Source organism: Suricata suricatta, chromosome 2, assembly GCF_006229205.1.
Source record: "Suricata suricatta isolate VVHF042 chromosome 2, meerkat_22Aug2017_6uvM2_HiC, whole genome shotgun sequence".
Classification (NCBI taxonomy): Eukaryota; Metazoa; Chordata; class Mammalia; order Carnivora; family Herpestidae; genus Suricata; species Suricata suricatta.
The window spans coordinates 102,787,176-102,808,119 of record NC_043701.1 but is presented as its reverse complement, the minus strand read 5'-3'; the positions used below and the strand labels follow the sequence as shown (position 1 = coordinate 102,808,119).

The 20,944-nt window shown below is 54.3% G+C and overlaps 1 protein-coding gene across 4 annotated transcripts; it reads right to left on the bottom strand.

Moving 5' to 3' along the window:
* Positions 1–187: 187 nt before the first annotated feature.
* On the bottom strand, positions 188–11,290 carry POLM (DNA polymerase mu). Of its 4 annotated transcripts, none has more exons than XM_029931124.1 (11): positions 10,767–11,290; positions 9,274–9,460; positions 8,597–8,754; positions 8,268–8,367; positions 6,647–6,718; positions 5,147–5,267; positions 2,025–2,157; positions 1,778–1,880; positions 1,444–1,671; positions 1,288–1,386; positions 188–1,196 (listed from the first exon to the last, which is right to left on the bottom strand). In XM_029931124.1, the coding sequence occupies exons 1-11, from the start codon at positions 11,114–11,116 to the stop codon at positions 1,110–1,112; spliced, it is 1,638 nt and encodes a 545-aa protein (XP_029786984.1). In that variant the 5' UTR covers positions 11,117–11,290; the 3' UTR covers positions 188–1,109. The 4 variants fall into 4 exon arrangements, with proteins under 4 accessions (XP_029786984.1, XP_029786983.1, XP_029786985.1 ...); XM_029931123.1 differs by having other exon boundaries at positions 8,268–8,438; positions 8,597–8,695; XM_029931125.1 differs by having other exon boundaries at positions 1,288–1,371; positions 8,268–8,438; positions 8,597–8,695; positions 10,767–11,289.
* Between the last annotated feature and the right edge of the window lie 9,654 nt (positions 11,291–20,944).

The following is a 20,944-nucleotide window of genomic DNA, read 5'->3' as shown; positions in this document are numbered from 1 at the left end:
ACTGTCCCTCAGTCGTTCCCAACCCGTATTGCAAGTACAGTAAGTGGCTGTTTTATTTCCAAGGGTTCCCAGTTGTTCCCAACCCGTTTTGCAGGTACAGTAAGTGGCTGTTTTATTTCCAAGTCTGGCATGGTGGAGGGGAATGGGGCTCCCACAGGGACACCAAAAGAATCAATTTTCCTGAATGTTTCTTTACAAAAATATTTTTTAATGCAACAAGTGGTCAGGGAAGTCCTCCCCCAACAGAGACTCAGTTGGGGGAGGACTTCTAGTGAACGGTCCAGTGGCAAAGGTACCGAGGCCAGAGAAGACCTGAGGATTTGAGGAACAGAGGACACTGCATGGCCAGGGCCCCTCTGGGAAGGGCTGAGACCCGCCCTGACCTCACAGGTATCTGGGACAGGTCACGTGGGCACCAGGGCAGGAAGACACCTGGCTCAGAGCAGTGGGACAGCAGATGAGACCAGTGGTCAGGGGGAGGCCAGGACCCTGGGCGCCACTGTGAGGCTCTGGAATCACTGAGCAGGAGTGTGGGCCAGGAGCAAGGAGGGGGGCTACGTGACCTGCTGACAAAACCCTTCTGAGAACAGACCTTAGAAGAACAGAGGCAGAGACAGGAAATCTGGCTGGGAGGTGGTGGGAATTCTGAGCACTGGAAATTCTGCCCGTGCCTCCGGGCCCTGTCCTCCTCAGCTGCTGGCCACAGAGCAGGTGGGCTCCCAGCGGGAAGAGCTCCAGCCCCCAGCCCCTAGGTCTGAGTCCTGGGGTACTGAGCAAAGCACTTGTCATCTGCCACCTCAGGGTCTACAGCAAGCCCACAGGGAAGGCGCCTTCAGGTCCTCGCTGATCCAGGCCATCGTTCCCCTGCCCCTGACCAACACCCAGCAGGCCAGACCTCTGCACAGAACAGGGCACCACTCTCCCCCAGGGGGCCAGCAGTACAAGAAAACAGCGCTCGGTTTATTACATGTGCTCATTTCATTTCATCCGGGCCTGGGTGCGGAGTGAGGACCTGGGGCCACAGTGCATCTTCGCCCTGGAGACTTTTGGTGGCTGAGGACATCCGTAGGGCCTGCCTCCCCAGAGAGCGGACCGGGCCAGCAGCTGGGTCAGGCATTCCTCTGCTCTGGGGGAAGGTACTCCAGGCCCAGGTGCCTGAAGATGTCTTCCTCTGATGCCGCATGGAAATGTTTCTTCTGCAACAGGAGCGTCAGCATTAGTGCCAGTGGGCAGGTGGGGGCCAGCACATGACATCTCCAGGCTGCAGGGCAGGGGGCAGCAACGCACCTGCTGGGGGTCAAACAGCCCATGGCTGTTCAGCCACAGCCCTCTCTCCTTCCGGCTGAAGCGGCGCAGCTCCCGCTGGAAATGCTGCAGAAAGCGAGGCTGTATTGGGGCCACTGACTGGAGGCCCTGGGCCAGCCCCAGCAGCACGCCCCCTACCTTCGAGCCGGTCCAGCCCAGCAGGGCATAGGGGAACTGGCTGATGGGGACCACTACCAGGTCTGCCCGCACGGCCCTCTGGGTGCCCCCCACAGCAGTCCCTGGAGGTGCAGGCAGGCAGAAGATACAGAAAGTCATCTCAAAGCCGCCCATGGCGTGGTTGTGGCAGGACAGGTGGGTGGCATCTGCACGGTGGCCGTGGTGGTACTGGTGGTACAGGACAAGGCCCTGGGGGAGGAGCAGGCATGGCAGGGGTCCACATTGCCAGGCGGGGGGTGGGGGGTGGCCTGGAGCCCGGAAGTGCTCCCAGGACTGGCAGCAGGGTGCTCCTCACCTGACTCTCCAGGCTGTGCATCACTCTGGGCAGCAGCCCTGCCTCCCGGCCCTCCTGGGGGTGGGTGATGAGGAAGTCCATGTCGTGGCCCTGCAACTTGCCCCTGAGGGGCCCGCTCTGAGTCCAGGGCCGACCCAGGACGTGGCCTCCACATGCTCCCTGGTTCCACCAGTGTGGGAAGGTCCACCTCTGTGGTCCCCGTCAGGTGCCTTCCCTGGGGCGAGGGGGGCAGGTCAGATCCCCTTACCTCCGGAAGCCGCCGGCCAGCGTGACGGTGGCCCCAGGAAGGATGCACCCCACAGCTTCCTCCACCACCTGCTGCAGGGCCTCCACGTCAGACCTCTGGACTGGGGCACTCAGGTCCTGATAGTGCCGGAGTCCTGTGGGCAGCACAACTCTGCTGACCTTCCCAGCCCCACCATCTTGCTCTCCACTGTCCCTTGCTCCCTCTTAAATCATAAACTTTTATTCAGAGGGAACTGCAGATTCACATGTAGTTGGAAGAAATGGCAGAAGCCCCTGGGCCCCTGCCCACATCTCCCTAACGGCAGCGTCTTGCAGAACTACTCCGGCCCCTCAGGAGGCTGGTGTAGTTGCACTCACCATGCAGGTGTACTTTGAATGCCTTAGTTTTCCCATCCATAAAATGGCCCAGAAACCGATAAAGACATGAGGAAGGTGGCTCTGCCACTCAGGAACCCCTCACTGCACGTGGCCCAATCTCCTCCCCTACGGGGGATCACTATACCTCCCACACAATGAGACGAGATCTAAGTGGGGAGTAACAGCACATGGCCACACGGGCTCTCTGTAAGTGCTGCTGGTGGTTTCATCTGGCTGGTGTCATGGGGAGAGGGGACTGGGTGCAGCCAGCGATGATGTCACTTAATGTTCCACGGGACACAGGACGTGGGTCTTGCCTCCTGTGGACCAACCAGACAACCCTCCCACGACCCTCAGATGGCTTCCCCTCCCCCCCATCCAAGGTAAGATGTTCAAAGAAGCTGCAGGTGCGGAGCTGTGGAACCACTTGAGTGGGGACCCCACCCTTAGCCCCACAGAGAGGACAGAGACTCTGATTAACACCTGCTCCCCACTGGCCTCACAGAGAGGAGCTCACAGAGCCCTGTGCTTTGCAGAGAATGTCACTGAAGCTCAGAGAAGTTAAGTCTCAGGGCCATGGTCACCTACCTAGTAAGTAGCAGAGACAGGACTGAAACCCAAGCCTACAAACTCTCAAGTTCATGTTCATTCCACCACACCGTGCCACCTCCCATGAACAGGCCCTGTACTGAGCCTCTCCTGCCACACAGGTCCCCACGCCATCGCCTAGTGGGTCAGGGCGCCAGCCCCATGCTGGCAAGGTGTGCACAGGGCACAGGCTGTTCAGATGCAGCCTCCCTTTCCTGGAATCAGAAGGGGCCTGCCGTCCCTATCAAATAACACTAGCGTTCTTTTCAGAGCTAGAACAAACAATTCTAAAATTTGTGTGCAACCGGAAAAGGCCCCAAATAGCCAAAGTCATGTTGTAAAAGAAAACCAAAGCTGGAGGCATCATAATCCTGGACTCCAAGCTGTGTTACAAAGCTTGTCGTCATCAAGATGGCGTGATCCTGGCACAAGAACAGACACTCAGGTCAATGGGACAGAGTGGGGAACCCAGAAATGGACCCACACTCCATGGTCCACTCATCTTTGATGAAGCAAGGAAGAATATCCAATGGAAAAAAACAATCTTTTTCAGCAAAAGGTGTTGGGAAGACTGGACAGAGACATGCAGTGGTCAGCGGACCACTTTCTTACACCATACACAACAATACATTCAAAATGAAAGAAAGACCTAAACGTGAGAAAGGAAACCATTAAAATCCTATAGGAGAAAACAGGCAACAATCTCTTTGACCTCAGTCACAGCAACTTCTTACTCAAAACACCTCCAAAGGCAAGGGAAATAAAAGCAAAAATGAACTATGGGGACCTCATCGAGATAAAAAGCTTCTGTATGGCAAAGGAAACAGCAAAACTAAAAGGCAACAACACAATGGGAGAAGACATTTGCAAATGACTTATCAGATAAAGGTTAGGATCCAAAATCTATAGAGAAGTTATCAAACTCAACACCCAAAAAACAAGTAATCCAGTGAAGAAATGGGCAAAAGACTCAAAGAGACACTTTTCCAAAGAAGACATCCAGATGGCTAACAGATACCTAAAAAGATGCTCAACATCACTCATCATCAGGGAAATACAAATCAAAACCACAATGAGATACCACCTCAAACTGGTCAGAAAGGCTAAAATGAACACCTCGGGCAACAACAGATGCTGGCGAGGATGCAGAGAAAGGGGGCACTTTTGCATTGCTGGTGGGAATGCAAATTAATGCAGCTACTCTGGAAAACAGTATGGAGGTTCCTCAAATAATTAAAAATAGAACTACCCTACGACCCAGCAATTGCCCTACTAGGAATTTATCCAAAAGATAAAAAATACTGATTCAAAGGGCCACATGCACCCCAGTTTATAGCAGTGCTATTGACAATAGCCAAAGTATGGAAAGAGCCCAAATGTCCATCGAATCCATGGATGAATGGATAAAAAAGATGTGGTATGTACACACACACACACACACACACACACACACACACACACACATATATTATAATGGAGTATTACTCAGCCATCAAAAAGAATGAAATCTTACCACTCGCAGCAATATGGAAGGAACTAGAGTGTATGATGCTAAGCAAAATAAGAGAAAGACAAATTTCACGATTTCACTCCTATGTGAAATTTAAGAAACACAACAAATGGACATAGGAGAAGGGAGGCAAAGTAAGATAAAAACAGAGAGGGGGGACAAACCATAAGAAACTTAAATACAGAGAACAAACTGAGGATTGCTGGAGGGGAGGTGGCGCGATGGGCTAGAAGGGTGATGGTAATTAAGGAGGGCACTTGTGGGGAAGAGCATGGGTGTCATATGTAAGTGATGAATCACTAAATTCTATTTCTGAAGTCATTATTACACTATGTGTGAACTAACTCAGATTTAAATTAAAAAAAAAAAAAAGGAGAACTAGTAAGAAATAGTAAGGGGCCTGGTCCAGGTATGAGTCTCACTAGGAGGCCTGAATGTCACAGCAGCTACTGTGGCCATCACTGTTCACTGCACAAGGGCTGCAGTGCATCCAGACTCCACTGGGTGGAGACCCAGGAAGCCCACCAGAGATGCCTGCCTGCCATCAGAGCCCTTCTCACTGACCCCATTTCCTGCCATCCAGGTGGCCATTCGCACATGCCCTATGTACATGACGAGGGCTCCATGGTGTGGGAGCCCAGGGCCATGTCCTTTCTCAGACGGCTCACCTGCTTTCTGCTGCTGGGTCAGCCTCTGGGGCTGCTCTTGGAGGCTGTCGAGGGTCCGCAGCCCTTCCCGGTACCACCGGTCAGCAGTCGTTACCCCGACCCCGAAGATCCCGGTAAAAAGCTATTTGGGGCATGAGCACAGTGTGGTCAGGATTAGAGCCCTTCCAGAAGATGCACACAGCAGCAGAGGTCTGTGAAGAGAGTGCCATCCCTGGCCAGCACTGCCACAGCATCTCACTAGTGGCCTCACTAAGCCCCCTGCAGCCTGGCAGGTGCTGTCTCTGCTCACAGTTCTTAAGTGTGAGCAAGCTGCCCAAGGTCACACAGGGAGGGCGCAGGCAGGATCTAATCCCTGAGCCTGCCTACACAGCCCAGCCTCACAGCACACAGCAGGGAGAGGCCCCGTGGGCACCCCCCAGGAGGGCCTCGGTCTCCCCAGAGCCCACAGCTCCAGCCCGTGACTCCGCATCACACAACAGACTGCTCACTGCTCACAGACTGCTCACCGCTCACAGCCTGTCATCTGCTGGCCCCCTTGGTGCTCCTGTCTAAGAGCAGCCGGAGCTTCGTGCCCCTGGTTCTGCTCCTCGGCAGACGCCGAAAACAACAGGCAGTTAACAACCAGAGGGTGGTCATAGCAGGAGCTGGAGGAAACGCAAGCCTGGGCCTGGACTCACTGCCCGACCCCCTGGAAGATACACAGAAGATACACCACGGACCCAATCTCCCACTGGGGACTGCCCGCTGCGCATGGGGCTCCCACGCAGGGTGGACCAGCCCCCAGCCCCCAGCCCCCAGCCCCCAGCCCCCTCTTTCCTCCCTGACCACAGCCTGTCGGGATGAGGTGGGCACCTGCCCTATGCCAGCCAACCCCCTCCCCAGGGATTTCTGGAACTGAAACAGAAGGTCCTGTCTGTGCAGTGCTGGAGGCTGTAAGCCACAGAAAGGGAACCTTCTGTGGCCAGGTCCCCAGCAGCAGAGTGGCCAGTGTGCCGAACGGTGTAAATACCTGGAAGGATGTCCCTCTTGGAAGCCCCCACTGCCCTCACCAACACTCTGTGCCACCGCCCCGAGTACCATGACCCACTCGCCTGACACACCTGTGTCAGCAGCTCAGGTGGGAACATGGGAGATGCACTGTGGACACGAGGGGCCCATGTAAGGGTGAGTGGCCCCACGACACTCAGGCAATTACATTTTGTTCAATTCACTCTATTTAGGATGCCAGAGCATACAACATGCATGAGAACACCCCATAGATGGTCCCGTTGGAGCAGGTGGTCCTGAGTGATCCAGGAAATTTCCTGTGCTAAAAACAAGCTTCTCGGGGCTCCCCTCTGTTTGGCACATCAGGTGTCAGCGTAGCTGTCACTTCTTCAGGGAGACCTTCTCTGACCCCTGGGCGCCCCTGCTGGCCTCCTGTCTGTGGCTGGAGATGTGTGGTCACCTGGGGGAGGGCCACGGGCTCTGTGTCCCTACCAGGGTCAGCCCTACGCGTACCTTCATGGTCTGGTACCTCTCTGAGCACCGGATTCTCTCCACCTCCTCACATACTCCCTGAGCCAGCACTTCCTGGGGGACAAAGCAGAGCTGTCACCCTGACCGGAGACAAGAGCTGGGGCCCAGGGAGCAGGCGGAACCCCAGCACTCAGCAGGGCAGTTTCATCCAGTCAGGACCCAGGGGACCCGGAAAGAGAGACTATGCTCAGGGAGCCTCGAAGGCTTCGAAGCCTCAAAGGCCCTCGGCCCAGGGACAAGCCAGCTGTCAACTGAGTAGCAAGTCCCAGGGCAGGGAAAACCATTACTTTTCCCTCTTTCGTTCTTTGTAAAGTTTATTTACTTATTTTGTTGGAGAGTGAGAGCAGGGGAGGGGCAGAGAGAGAGGGAGAGAGAAGGCCCCGAACAGGCTCTGGGCTGTCCACGGGGCTCGAACTCACGATCACGAGATCATGACCTGAGCTGAAACCAAGAGTCGAACGCTCAACTGACTGGGCCACTCAGGCACCCCAACCACTGCTTTTCAAAACGCAGGCAATGTATTCAATGAGACTTCCTTTAAAAGCTTAACTGGTGGAGTCCCTGGGTGGCTCACTTGGTTAGGCGTCTGACTTCAGCTCAGGTCATGATCTCACAGTTTATGGGTTCAATCCCCACATCAGGCTCTGTGCTGAATGTTTGCTCAGAGCTTGGAGCCTGTTTGGATTCTGTGTCTCCTTCGCTCTCTGCCCCTCCTCCGCTCACCCTCTGTCTCACTCTGTCAAAAATAAATAAATGTGAAAAAAAGATATTTTAAATAAAAGCTTAACTGAATTCACAAGTCTCCTTTTGTCACAATATATTCTCTCAGTGGTAAGTGTACGAAAAGACATTTTAACATTTTGGGTCCTTAAACACTTTTATTTAAAAAAAATTTTTTAATGTTTATATATTTTTGAGAGAGAGGGGGGCAGAGAGAGAGAGACAACACGTGAGTGGGGGAGGGGCAGAGAGAGAGGGAGACAGAGAATCTGAAGCAGGCTCCAGGCTCTGAGCTGTTGGCACAGAGCCGGACGTAGGGCTTGAACCCACCAACCGTGAGATCAGGAAGCCGAAGTTAGACACTTAACCAACTGAGCCACCCAGATGCCCCAAATACTTTGGTTTTTTTTTAATTTTTAATGTTTCTTATTTATTCTTGAGAGTGAGAGAGAAACAGCAGAAGCAGGGGAGGGTCAGAGAGAGAAGGAGACACAGAATTCGAAGCAGGCTCCAGGCTCTGAGCTAGCTGTTAGCACAGAGCCCGACGCGGGGCTTGAACCCAAGAACTTGTGAGATCATGACCTGAGCTGAAGCTGGAAGCCGGACGCTTAACCAACTGAGCCACCCAGGTGCCCCACTTTGTGTTTTAAAAAGAGGCACTCATGGTCATAGGTTCTCTACTACCATCTTGGGCAGCCGGGCCAGTGCCAACAATGGCAGCTACCAGTTCCGGACGGTCCCTGTCAGCCACACTGTGTGGCCCCAAGTTACAGATGAGGTATCTGGGCAGAGAGGGTGGCACACCCTGGCCTTGCTGCACTCCTGTCTCTCCTCACTCACCTGCATTCACCACCCCACCCTACCAAGTGTGGTGAGCACCTACCTGGACGACCCTGTAAGAATGTTCTCCAAAGTAGGGCAGCCCCTGCAGCTGGCTTAGGGCTGTGACCTGGCTCGGAAGGGCCTTGAGCACCGAGGCTGCTCTGCGGAAGGAGAGGAAGCGGCCCTCACTGCCCTCAAAGCTGGCCGCTTCTGCCAGCATCTCCAGGGGCTCCTGCGAGGAGGGGCCCTGGGTGAGGGCAGGGGCAGGGAGGGGTGCCCCACCCTTACCTGTCCCTTCCACCACCTGTCCCCAAGCTAGGACAGGGCAGAGGGGCAGTGCTCAGGGAAGGGGCTGGCCCCATCCCAGGGAGGCTGGGAGCCCGGGCTCACCGTGAGGCTGGGGTTGTGGTGTGTGAGAGGTGTGGGGCGCTGGCAGGCGTACTGTGACATCCACACTGGGCCTGGCAGCCCTTTCCCAGGCACAGCCACCTGTGGATGGGCAATACGGAGGCCAGCTGGAGGCTGCAGGGCTGGTGGGGCCAGGTGGCCTGGGACAGAAGAAGCAGAGCAGGCCGCAGAGGGCTCCTTAGGCCAGTGCCGCAGCTCTCTCGGAGGACGGAGGATGTTTCCTGTTGCTGCACATGCTCCGCTTCCCCAGCTCTCTCTGCGGCGAGGACTCGGAGCACTGGTCTCCCCATCTCACAGGGACACAGGACTCGAACATGGGAAGCCTGGCTCTGAGCCCACCCCTGTACCCCCAGCTGCGCTCACCCAGGAAGCACTGAGGAGAACAGAGGCCACAGACCCATAGCACCTGAGGACAGCTTCCCACTGTCTCACTAAGTGTCACCGTCTCACTGCTTGAGCAAGAAAGGCCTGAATGTGGTAACAGCAGGTGGACCCCAAGAGCTTGCACCAGATGAGAGCAGACCCCAGGACAGCCTCTGAGTCCCCGGTGGCCTGCGATGAATCCTCCCGCCCACCTTCTCTGATATCAGCGAGGCGCCGATGACACATCACCTGGCTGGTCAGGTGAGGCCCCCACTTGGCATCTCCCCACAGCTCACCTCCAGGCGGTGCCGGGGCTCCACGGGCACGGGCTCCTCCGCTGCCATGCTTTCCGTGAACCAGCTTATGTCTAGCAGCAATGGGCTGGCATAGCCAGGGAGAGATCCTGTCGCCACCCTGCGCTCCCACCAGCAGCTGGCCTCCTCTGCTGAGGTCTGTTCCATCACCACATGTGTCACCTCGGAGCTGGGCAGAGCGAGGGGAGAGGGGGGCACCCAGAGGTCCTTCCTGCTTCACTCCACACCTCCTGGCCTTTGCTCCCTATCCCCTCTGCCTGGTGTGCACCCATTCATTCCTCAAATGTCACATCCTTAGCCTCTTCCATCATGTGAACCCTTCTGGCACCCCAGGACCCGCAGAGCCGAGCCTCTCTGCTCCAGCCATGGTCACAAGCCCAGCCCAGGGTTGTGTTCACTTGTCTGTCTTCCTCTCCCCTGATACCTGAGAAAATTCTTCCCTGGCGGGCAGGACCAATGGGTCTCCATCAAAGTGCTGGACCCAGACTGCTTGGCTTTGAACCCCAGTTCTGCCACACGCGTGGCTTGTGCCCCTGGGCACGTCCCTTCTCTGTGCCCTGATTCCCTCTTCCTTAAAGAAGATAACAACATATCTACCGTGTAGGGTTGTTACAAAGATTAGACGAGCTAGTACGCAAAAGGTCTTAGCACCTAGCACACTAAACATCCCTCCTGAGTGGGTCTAACCACTAGAAATGGCTAACTCACTTAAAAAAAAAAAAGCTGCAGGAAGACCGGCTTCTTCCACTTCAAACCTATGGGAACCCCAGTTCTTTAATCTCAGCATGGTCTTTGGAGCCTGTAACTATTGCTGCTCTTGGACCTCCCTCAAGTTACTTTCTCAGCCCCAAGGAGAGATGTCATTTTGGCTGATGGGGCAAGATGAATTCACCTAGGGCAGAAGGCTGTTAGCCAGTGATACCTTTAACCCCACACACTCCTATGGCTCTTTACAAGGTCTCTGGGAGATTTCTCTCCTTGTCCTACAGAACACTCCTGCCCCCAACTACAGCACCCTTTCATAGAAGAGGATACAGAAAGAAAAGCCACAGGAGGATGAAGTTCCAGGGTTAACTTGGATTACAAAAACCTCAAGTGCCCTTCTGCCCTGAGGGTCGGCTGCCAGGTGAGTCGTTTTAGACCTCAATATCCTCGGCTGTAAAGAAACACCTTATGTGAAAGTGGCTGATCACGTGCAAAGTTCTTAACACTGACATTTTGTGCCTAGGCCCTCACACCACGCAGCAGGGTCCTCTGGGCGCGACAGCATGGCAATATCAACACAGGCGACACTGCACCTTAAGCGCCACACCCGCCCCGCGCTCCTCCTGCAAGCGACGGCCCCCACGAAGGCGCCCCGGGCAGAAGCCCCCCCCCCCGGGCAGGTGCCCACCCCCGCACCCCCGCAAAGCGTCCGGGGTAGGAGCCCTCGGTAGGTGCTCCCCCGGGCTACAAACTAGTCCACGACCGCGCACCTGTAGGCATCCAGGACCCGGAACCCCTTGGAGAGGGCCAGGCGGGTGAGGAAGGCCCGGCGGCTGCGGCCCATGCGCGGCTCAGCCAGGTAGATGGCAACGCCGGGGAAGCGCGCCGCGGAGCAGGTAGGACCGCCGGGGGACCCGACCCGCGCTCGCCGCCGCTTCGGGAGCATCCTGGCTCTGGCCGCGGGCGAGCGCCGGAAAGAAGGCACGCGAAAATCGGAAGGAAGGCGGCAAAGGCGGGCTGGAAGGGGAAGTGGCATCTGGCGGCGGTATTCTGTGAGCCGGACCGGCCCCAGGCAACTTATGTCGCCCAGAGCTTCGCGAAGGACCAGGGCCCCAAACATGGGGCTTGTGTGGAAGGCCCCTCCTCCATGCAAATAGCACCAGAGGCCAAACCTTTTATTTAAATGATTCGAGGAGCTCCCTGGTGCCGCCCAGGGACAACCCGGAAGAGCGCCGGCGTTGGGGCGGGGCCGAGGAGCGTTGAGGGGGCGAAGCCAGGGGGCCGGGGCCCGGACTAGGTGGGGCGAGGCTAGAGAGCTCGGAGGCTGGGCGAGAGGGGGGGGGAGGGGGCAGGTCCAGGGAGTCCCGAGGGGCGTGTTCAGAGGTGTGGGGCGGGGCTTGAAGGAGAGGGGGTGGGGTTTGGGGGTGGGGCTTGGGGCGGGGCCTGGGGGCGGGGCCAGGGAATGTGGAGGCGGATCGTGGATCGGGGTCGGCGTGGATCGGGGTCGGCGGGGCTCGGCCTGGCGGGGCGGAGCCGGCGACCGCAGTGGGCAGGGCCAAGCGGGGTCTCAAGCACCTAGCGGCGCGCTGAGCTGAGTGGAACGTCCCAGTGGAGGGGCCTCACACCCAGGAAGGTTTTCCCGTCCAGCGGAGCTGGTACGACTGATTTTCGGAAAAATCGAATTTGGCTCCCTCCGTCCTTAACACCGAAATGCAATACAGATGGATCAAACATTCAAATCTAAAAAAGAAACCAAGAAAACGTCTGGAAAAGCCCACAAATGTTTTCGTAGTCTATTACGATAAACCTGGAGATGTGGAAGAAAAAGCGATATACTTGACGACATTCACATTTTAATAGTGTTAAAAATTATAATCAAAAGGCAAAACTTGGGGGAAAGTGTTTGCGATGTCTTTTGAAATTGTCTAATTCCTGTAATTGTGAAACTGTCCACAGATACATAAGAAACAGACAATGATCTAATGGAAAACTCGGCAGGAACACCAGGAGGAATTCCACAGAAGAAACACTACTCGGTAAATTTCCACCAGATTGCCTGACCTGTGCACTTGTCAGGTGTGAGGGGACTGGCTGTTTCTAGGAAGGACTTCTTGGAAGCCAATTTGGCAACCAAATCTAACAAAATGAAAACAAAAATCACACCCAGCAATGCCTTTTCCAACATAGGGGTTGTGTTGATTGTCTAGATCAAGCTGCGAAAGCTGACACCCTGAGAGTATGGAGTTGCTCCTCTCTTATTTTCAGGTGCCACGTGTTGGAATCTCTTTGTTGCAGTCGATTTAGCCCATGCTTAGACTAACATGTGGGACAGGCTAGGTGTAACCCTGTTCCCACCCCTCTCCTGGATCTCCTCTCCCTGAGGGCCTCCTGTCAAGGGCGGTAGCCACAGGGCTGAGAGAGGCCTCCTCTGCCTCCACCTGCCCTCCTGGGCCATGGGATGCTCGCTCCTCAGCCTAGAGGCCTGGGTTTTGGCCCCTCTCTCATTTCCGTGTGCCCATTTCTCTGGCCTGCAGGGAAGGCAGAGCTCCCAGGGCCTGGGTAAGGGGTCAGAGCCTCATTCCCCACCTGCGGGTCCTGCCTCTCCTCAGGGAGCAGCCATTTCTCCCCTGAAACAGTTTCCTTTCCTCTTGCATCCTGTGCCTCTAACTTCTAATGACCCATCATACCTGAATGCTTAAAACACAGGGCAACTTGCAAAACAGAGGGACATGGGGCTTTCCACACCCGGGGAAGATTGTGGAGGGGGAGGGACATCCTCTGTGCCCACGGAGTGGAGGCCTGTTCACCAGTGGGCGAGGCCACAGCACTGCTGGGTGGGGCGCTCCTCTCCGCCATGCCCTGGATCATCAGGTCGCCATCTGGCCCACTGGGAAACGGAAGCTTCAGCCCTCTACTTCCAAAAACGTGCCTTGGGGTTCCCAGCCCCGTGAGTCCTCAGCCTCAGGGACTTCCACATGCTGAGACCACCCCTCAAAAAGTCAGGCTGCACAGATGGCCTCTTGCCTGGGCCCTTGCAGCTGCCCCGGGGCGCAGTGCTCCTGCCTGCTTGGCACCGTGGCTGCCTTGCACTGTGGTTCGGATTAGTTTTGCCCAGATATGTGAGCTTGCATTTTTCCAAGATGAATCTCGTCCAGCTATTTCCTGTTTCCACCTCCAGCTCAGAGAGGTCTCTGGGAGAATCTTGCCAACCTCCCTCTGGACCTTCTCAAAAGTTCACTTTGGTGCTATTTGGACCTCTCCTTGGCTTGTGGGTCAGGACTCTGCCCTGGCTCGGGTGCCACCCCTCCTTGGGGTTCCTGTGTTTTGGGGACTGCCTGCCAGCAGCATTCCGGAGAGCACATGGTCAGCCTGCTAGCGCTAGCCTGGGGCCTTGCTCTGCTCCCTGCACATCACTGTGGGTTTGGGGTATCCGGTGTGGCAGTTAGCCCAGGCTTAATTAATACCAACTTACTCCTCACAGTCCAGAGGCCCGAAGTCCAAGGTCCAAGTGCAGGCAGATAGACTTCCTCCTGAGGCATCCTCTCTTGGCTCATGTGGCCTCTTCATGTGCTGTGAAGAGAGACAGTGAGAGATCTCTGCCTCACCCCTTGCTGCTAATCCCATGGAGACAAGAGCCTACCCTCATGACCCCATATAAAATTATTACCTCCTAAAGGCCTTATTATCTCCAAATACAGTCACATTGGGGGTTCGGATTGCAAAATAGAAATGTGAGGGAGGGAAGGAAGACACAATTTTGTTCCTAGCACCCGGTGTTTTTTGATCCTGGGGCTGCTCTAATAAATCAGAACAAACGTGGTGGCTTCAAACACCAGGAATTTCTCTCCTCCTCTCCTCCTTTCTTATAAAGCCCCCAGTCATTGGATTTCAAGTCCACCCTCACTCAGGATGACCTCATCTTGAAATGTCTTATCTCAATTACATCTGCAAAGACCCTTGTTCCAAAGAAGGTCACATTCCGAGATTCCAGGTGGACATGAACTGGGGGTGGGGGATGGGTGCCATTCAGCCTGCTGCCCTGAGTCCACAGCTCTGACCTTGGTCAGCTCTGGACTCTACTGCTGGGCTCCGTGGCCAACCTTGCCTGAGCTGCAGAGATCTGTCAGAGCCATGGGATTTGGTTTCTGACAGGAATAGATGTGCTAGTGTTAGGGGCTGTGGCTTGCCAAGGGCCTGGAAGGTTATATAATAAAGACACTTTACTTTTGAGGTGCCATACTGCCTTTTCCAGAGGACAGGGTTGCTGATTGGATGGTGTCTTAGCTCATTGCGGGCAACTCTAGTAAGTACACGCACCAGTGGCTTGTAAACAACAGTGTTTACTTCTCACAGTTCGAGAGGCTGGGGAGGGTTGCAGACTTCTTGCTGTGGCCTCACAGGGTGGAAGGGGTCACACATGGCAGCTCTTTCACAAGGGCCCTGGCCCCATCCAGGAGGCTGTGCCTTCATGACCTAATTACTTCTCAAGGCCCACCTCCTAAAACCAGGGTTCCAACATGTGAATTTGGGGGTGGGGGGACACAGAGAGGCTCAGTATAAGAAAGAGGTGGGGGGGCGCCTGAATGGCTCAGTCAGTTGAGCATCTGACTTTGGCTCAGGTCATGATCTCACGATTCGTGGGTTCGAGCCCCACGTTGATCTCTGTGCTGACAGCTCAGAGCCTGGAGCCTGCTTCGGATTCTGTGTCTCCCTCTCTCTCTGACCCTCCCCTGCTTGTGCTGTCTCTCTCTGTCTCTCAAAAATAAGTAAAAAACATAAAAAAAAATTGATTGACGGAGTTGTGGTCAAGAGTGATCCTGGTTATGTTGAACAGAGAGAGGCTGAGGGAGACCTTTCTTTTAGAAATGCACAATAAAATAATTTCCTGCTGGAATCATATGATGTCTGGGATTCGCTTCAAACTCTGAGGTAGAGGAAAGCATGGGGCACAGTGAAACAAGACGGGCTCCGTGAGTTGGTAACTTATATGCCAGTGATTGGCAGGAAGTTCAGCACATCATCTCTCCACTGGTGCATATGTTGGAAATGTTAATAATAAAATGTTTTTAAGCATATGCACATTCAGTGTTTGCCAGGTGCTGTCTTAAGCTCTTTCTTTTTTTTTTTTATTTTTTATTTTGAGAGAGAGGGTGCCTGAGCAGGGGAGGGGCAGAGAGAGAGGGAGAGAGCAGGGAAGGGACAGAGAGAGGGAGAGAATAGGGGAGGGGCAGAGAGACAGGGAGACAGAGATTGAGAGAGAAAATCCCAATCTGCACTGTCTGCACAGAGCCCGACACAGGGCTCGATCTCACAAACCATGAGATCATGACCTGAGCTGAGGTCAAGAGTCAGACGCCCACATGACTGAGCCACCCAGGCGCCCCCATCCTAAGTTGTTTACACGTGTCAGCTCATTGACACCCAGGACATTCCTGTCCGTGGGTGACCTCCACATTCCCATCTTACCATGGAGGAAATAGAGACACAGAGAGACCAAGTAACTTGCTCGCCTTTGCACAGCTAGTGAAGAGCAGTATAGGGACGTTGTGTGAGAAAAACACTCCTGTGTCTCCTTTCCTAACGCACAGCTTCTGAACCCACATGAGCGATTCTCTGACCCCAGCCGGTATCCTGAGGTCCAGCTCGGTTCTGCCAACAGAGTGCAGTTAGCGCAGACCCTGCTGCCCAAGGGCTCGGCCGCAGCTGCACTTCCGATGCTAACCTCCTCCAGTCCTGGGGCTTCGGTGCCTTTGACTGACTGGCTGCAAACTGGGGTTCCCCTGAAGCCCTCCTAGATTCAATCCTCACAGGATTCCAGAAAACAGTTACTTTTTACAAAGGGTATTAAGGGATAGGAATGAACAGCTAGATGAAGAGATACACAGGAAAAGGTCCAGAAGGGTGCTGGGCACAGCTGGTTCTGGGCCCGGGGACATGGAGTGCACCAGGACAAGCTCTCTGAACCCTGAATTTTAGGGATTTTATGGAGGCTTCCTCTAGGGGGCAGGATCCATCACTAACCGAATGGCCAGCCCCTCTCTGTTCCCTGGAGCTTGGGAGTGAGGCCTCATGCCCTGGGCTCCTAATCCTGGCTTGATCTTTCTGGTGACCACCCCCCTGAAGCCATCCTGGAGCCAAAGACAGTCTTGTTGTTAGAACAAAAGACACTCCCTTCACCCAGGAAATTCCAAGAGCTCTAGGAGCTCTGTGTCTGGGATGGGATCACAAAACATGTTCCCAGGTCTCTCATTAGGAAATTACCAGGATTTTGGGAGGTCTGTATCAGGAACTGGGAGCAGAGACCCGTATGAGTATTTCCCATTGTTTCACAGATGTGACCAAGGAAGCCTGGCTCCATCACTGACCCCCCCAGGCTAGATGCTTCCCCGAAGCCTGGATGGTTATGTAACAAAGCTTTACCAGTTCTCTCTGGGAGGTAGGAGACATTCATAAGACTCACCATAATCACTGTTATTTTTGCCTCTTTATATTTTCTGATTTTTCTACAATGAGCATCTACCACTTGCATGATAAGGAACTTGGAAATAAGAGCATTCAGTAGTCCAAAGCCAGCGGCCGTGAGGAGTTGCAACTTTGGCAGGTGGGGGTGCCGAGCCTGCTGAGGTGCAGGGGCAAGGCAGGGGTGGGGTGGGCAGGGGCACGGGCCACTCTGAGACGTCTCAGTCCCCACCCCTGTTTCTGATGACCTCAGGCTAGCAGAATTGCAGACCCAGCAGCAAGGTCAATGAGATTGCCTGATGTCCAGCAGGGCACTGGCGCTGGGGCCCTGCCCCCCCCCAAAAGCACTCATTCTGGGAGGTGGCATCTCAAGGGGGAATAGGACCAAGTGGCCACCTCTGCATCACATGTGATCCCCACATCAAACTTGGGTAGGTAGGGTCACTTCTCTCCATACACTCACTGGGTGCATCTGACCTTCCCCTCACCTGTCAGTCACCCCTAAATCCACACAGCCCCGTTCATGCCCCTGTGCTCAGGCCTGTGTGACCAGCTGTCCACAGGATGTGCCCCCAACCCTGCTCTACCCCTCCACGCCCCAGTACATACTCTTCCTGTGGGCCTCTCTTGGACCGCCCCCATCAGTTGCGACTGATGGCCTCGCTGGCCCCTCCCTCAGCATCTACTCAGTCCAGGTCTTCAGGTGCTGTCCCCTGAGGGCTGGCTTTGGATAGACTTGGGGTGATGGCCCCCGCAGATCTCCAGGTCTTCGAGGTTCTAGACACTGACTCCTTTGAGGATGGTGATTATACACAGAACTACGGGTGGGTGATTTGAGAGGGGGAAGGCCTGGGCTTATGTGGTGTGGCCTGGGTGGGGGACATGTTTGCAAAGGCCCCAGCACAGAAGTTGGGGAGGAGCAGGAGAAGCCAGCCCAGAAGTCTGAGCAACCCTAACAGACTTGGACAGGGCAATCCTGTCCACGAGAAGAAGGTCCTGAAAAAAGTGTGATGGCCCTTGGCTGTCCCCGGGCCTTCGTGGCCTTTGAGGTCCTTGGGGTTTGGTAGGAGTGCCAGGTATAGGTGCAGCTGCCTGGCACTAAGGAAGGAGAAACAAGAGCACGAGAATCTCGGCTGTCAGGAGGAGGGGAGAGAGAGAGAAGCTACAGCTGTTAGCGCTCAGGACTCCAGGCACCCCAGTGGCCCTGGGGTCATTCCGGCATCCATGGGACAGCAGGAGCTGTGGAATTGGGGTGCACGCCTGCTGGGGACCCCCCCTTCTCCCTCAGAGTTGGTTTGCACTTCTGGTTTTTGCCGGCTGGGCTTTGGCGCACGTCTGCAGACACACAGGCAAGAATATGAACACCTTGTGCTCGCTTCGGCAGCACATATACTAAAATTGGAAAGAATATGAACACCTTACACAAGCTGATTAAAAAATTGCTGATGCCACAGTTTGTTTCTTATACTGCCCTGGTATTTCAGCTTTTTTTTTTTTAACATTATTTTTGAGAGAGAGACAGAGCACAAGCAGGGGAGGGGCAGAGAAAGAGGGAGACACAGAATCCAAAGCAGGCTCCAGGCTCTGAGCTGTCAGCACTGAACCAATGCAGGGCCAAAGTCAGATGCTCAACTGATGGAGCCCCCAGGCGCCCCACGAATTTCAGTTTTGACACATTCCTCCACCAGATACTGGGTATGTTTTCATATCTTCCTAAGAGTTTAGTAATCTCTTCAGACTCAGAATATCATCAGCAGCGAAGACTGTTACTTATTCCTCAACATCTATTATCTCCTTCTGGTTCAGTAACCAAAGTCCTAAAATTTCACTAGTACGAGGGCATCAAAAAAGACTATACTTCTCAGCTTCCCTGGTTGCTGGCTCTGGCTTATGACTGAGTTCTGGGCAAGGTCAATGGAATCAACTTGGAGCTTTGCATGAGCTTCTAGAAAATGTTCTTAAAGGAAAAAGTTGTGCTTTACTATTCCTTTCCTCCTTTCTGCTGCCTGGAATGATGTAATGATGGCTGGATCCCAAGCAGCTATTTTGCACCAAGAAATGGAAGCCATAAGTTGAGAACGGGGGAGTAATGAAAGGAAAGGAGGTGAATTCTCTGGTTGTTGTTAGGCTGCTGTGCCACCTCTGACTTGTTTATATGAGAGAACAACTTTCTATCTTATGTTAGCCATTGTTGGGCTTTCTGTCACTCATAGATGACCCTGTCTTAACAGAAACGCCATTTTGGATAAGTGAAACTTGCAAGTTATCATCCCTGTGTCAATCCACTGGGACACAGGGCGCTCTGCTCTTCCTGAGAATATTCAAACCAAAGGATTAGACTGAGTGGTTTATTATTATTATTATTATTATTTTATTTTTATTACTAAGATTTTGCTTGCTATGTTATGGAGCTGTTAAATCCTACCTTTCAAGTAGATTTTACATTTGGGAGACTTTGTATCTTTTCCAGAAATGATATAGCGGCCTTTTGCTCCAGTATGTGAGTGTTACTTATTAGAACTGGGTTACCCTTAGGGTTACCCCTACTCCGGGTTTGTCACCCTTCCACAAGACGAAGGGGTCTCTTGGCTAATCTGCATCGTGACACCCGCAGATGGGACCTTCGGTGATTACCTGGACCCCCGGATGCCTGTGAGGGGCACCAGCCCGACTACACTGCCGTCCTCACACAGGCCCAGTGCACTCTGCCGCCCGGCTCACAAGGACCTGTGAAGGTATTTGTGGTGTTTGCAGACCTTTAGCAGACATTCACTCAGGGCCTCAGGCCCCCAGGTGAACCCCCACAGTTCTTGGAGGTTGGGGGCACAGGGTAAGAGGCATTGCAAGTGCTTCCTCAAATCTGTCCTTGAACCAGGTCTGACCCTGTCCCACTGGGCAGAGCAGCACATGGCCAAGCCTGTGAGGGTCTCACAGAGTTACAGGATGAAGGGCACCAGCACAGGAAGGCCATTTAGCGAGAGCCATCAATGCTGTAAGGATAGCCCAATGGGTCAATAGATTAGACATGAAGTAGGGGGGCCAGGTGGCTTGTTTTGGCATATGTAGGGGTGCTGAAGGTCTACACAGGACAGTGGGGGGAGCCGCACTGAGCACGGGTCTTTATGAAAGTAGTGATGTCTGAGGAAAAGGTGTGCAAACTGAAGAAATAGCAAATATGTCCCCAGGACAGGACATGCCCCATGCCGGTAGCATTTGCTCCCACTAAAATCTGGGACATGTTGAATTAGGCAGTGGGGGTCAGGGGAGGGTTTCTCAGGGGTAATGCAATGCCTTGCTCCCCGAAGTCCCTGTGGACAGGCTGGGCCACTCAGGCTTGTCAGCTTCAGCACCACAGGGCACCTCCTTGCGGCCACAGCACACATCAGGGCAGGAAAGCATCCCGCACGGGGATGCTGGGACACACTCATTTATGAGGCGGGCATCCAGTTTCTGGAGAAGACAAGCTGGGGGGCTGCCCAGCCCTCGGGTCCCCTTGCAGCCCCTGCACGGGTGGCCAGGTGCAGCCACGTGTGGTGTGCACGAGGCCGACCCTCTGTAGCATCTCATTGGAACAAGGGGTGGGTCAGGGTCTGGTCACAGGCTCCCAGCCTTTCTGGGACACCTATTGAGCTCAAGTTCTGGGATGTGGAGGGACCTGGGGGGACAGCAAAAGTTGACGAGGCAGGTGTGTGTGGGGTGGCCTGTCAGGGCTCAGCTGCTGTGGGGGGGCATCAGCCAGGGCTCTCCAGGGACACAGAACCCATAGGATACACATGTGTGCACGTATAAATCTATGTGTGGATAGATGGGCAAGATATACCTGTGTAGATACATAACACACAGAGAGACAGATCTGTGGTGCAGGTTTGTTTGGCACATGCGGTCACGGGGGTTGAGAAGCATTGCCATCTGCCAGCTGGAGGCCCAGGAAAGTGGGGGCGCAGCTCAGCCCAAACCCGAAGGCCTGGGAAGCTGGGGGGCTGATGTCACCGGGCAGGCAGGGGAAGATTCCATCTCGGCTCAAGCAGAGATGAGGGACCATCCGCTCGGGGAATGCTGTCTGCTTTTCTGGCACAGGGATCCAGATGCAGGCACGTCTTGTGGAAACAGCACACAGACACACCCAGGATGACATCCTACCAGCTTCCTGGGCACCCCCCGCCCCGCCGGTGACACACACGGTTAGCAGTCACCATGGCTTTCTGCTTTTTGAAGCTACGTGATTCTGAGTGACACCTCCCAGGAGGTGTGAAGTCAGTGAGAATTTCATAATGGGAAAGGCAGGACTGAATGCATTTTGGCTGGCATTTTCACGACTTTTCAGGAGGTCAATTTTTGTGTCTATTCACTGGCCACTTACCTTTCTACTTTCAGGAAGTGCCTGATTGTGTCTCATTGCTGACTTTAAAAAGTGGAGACAAAGTCAAACTGGTTTCAAACATAAACAATTTTCTTCAACAGCTTTGTTTTATCAAAGACACTGTTTTTC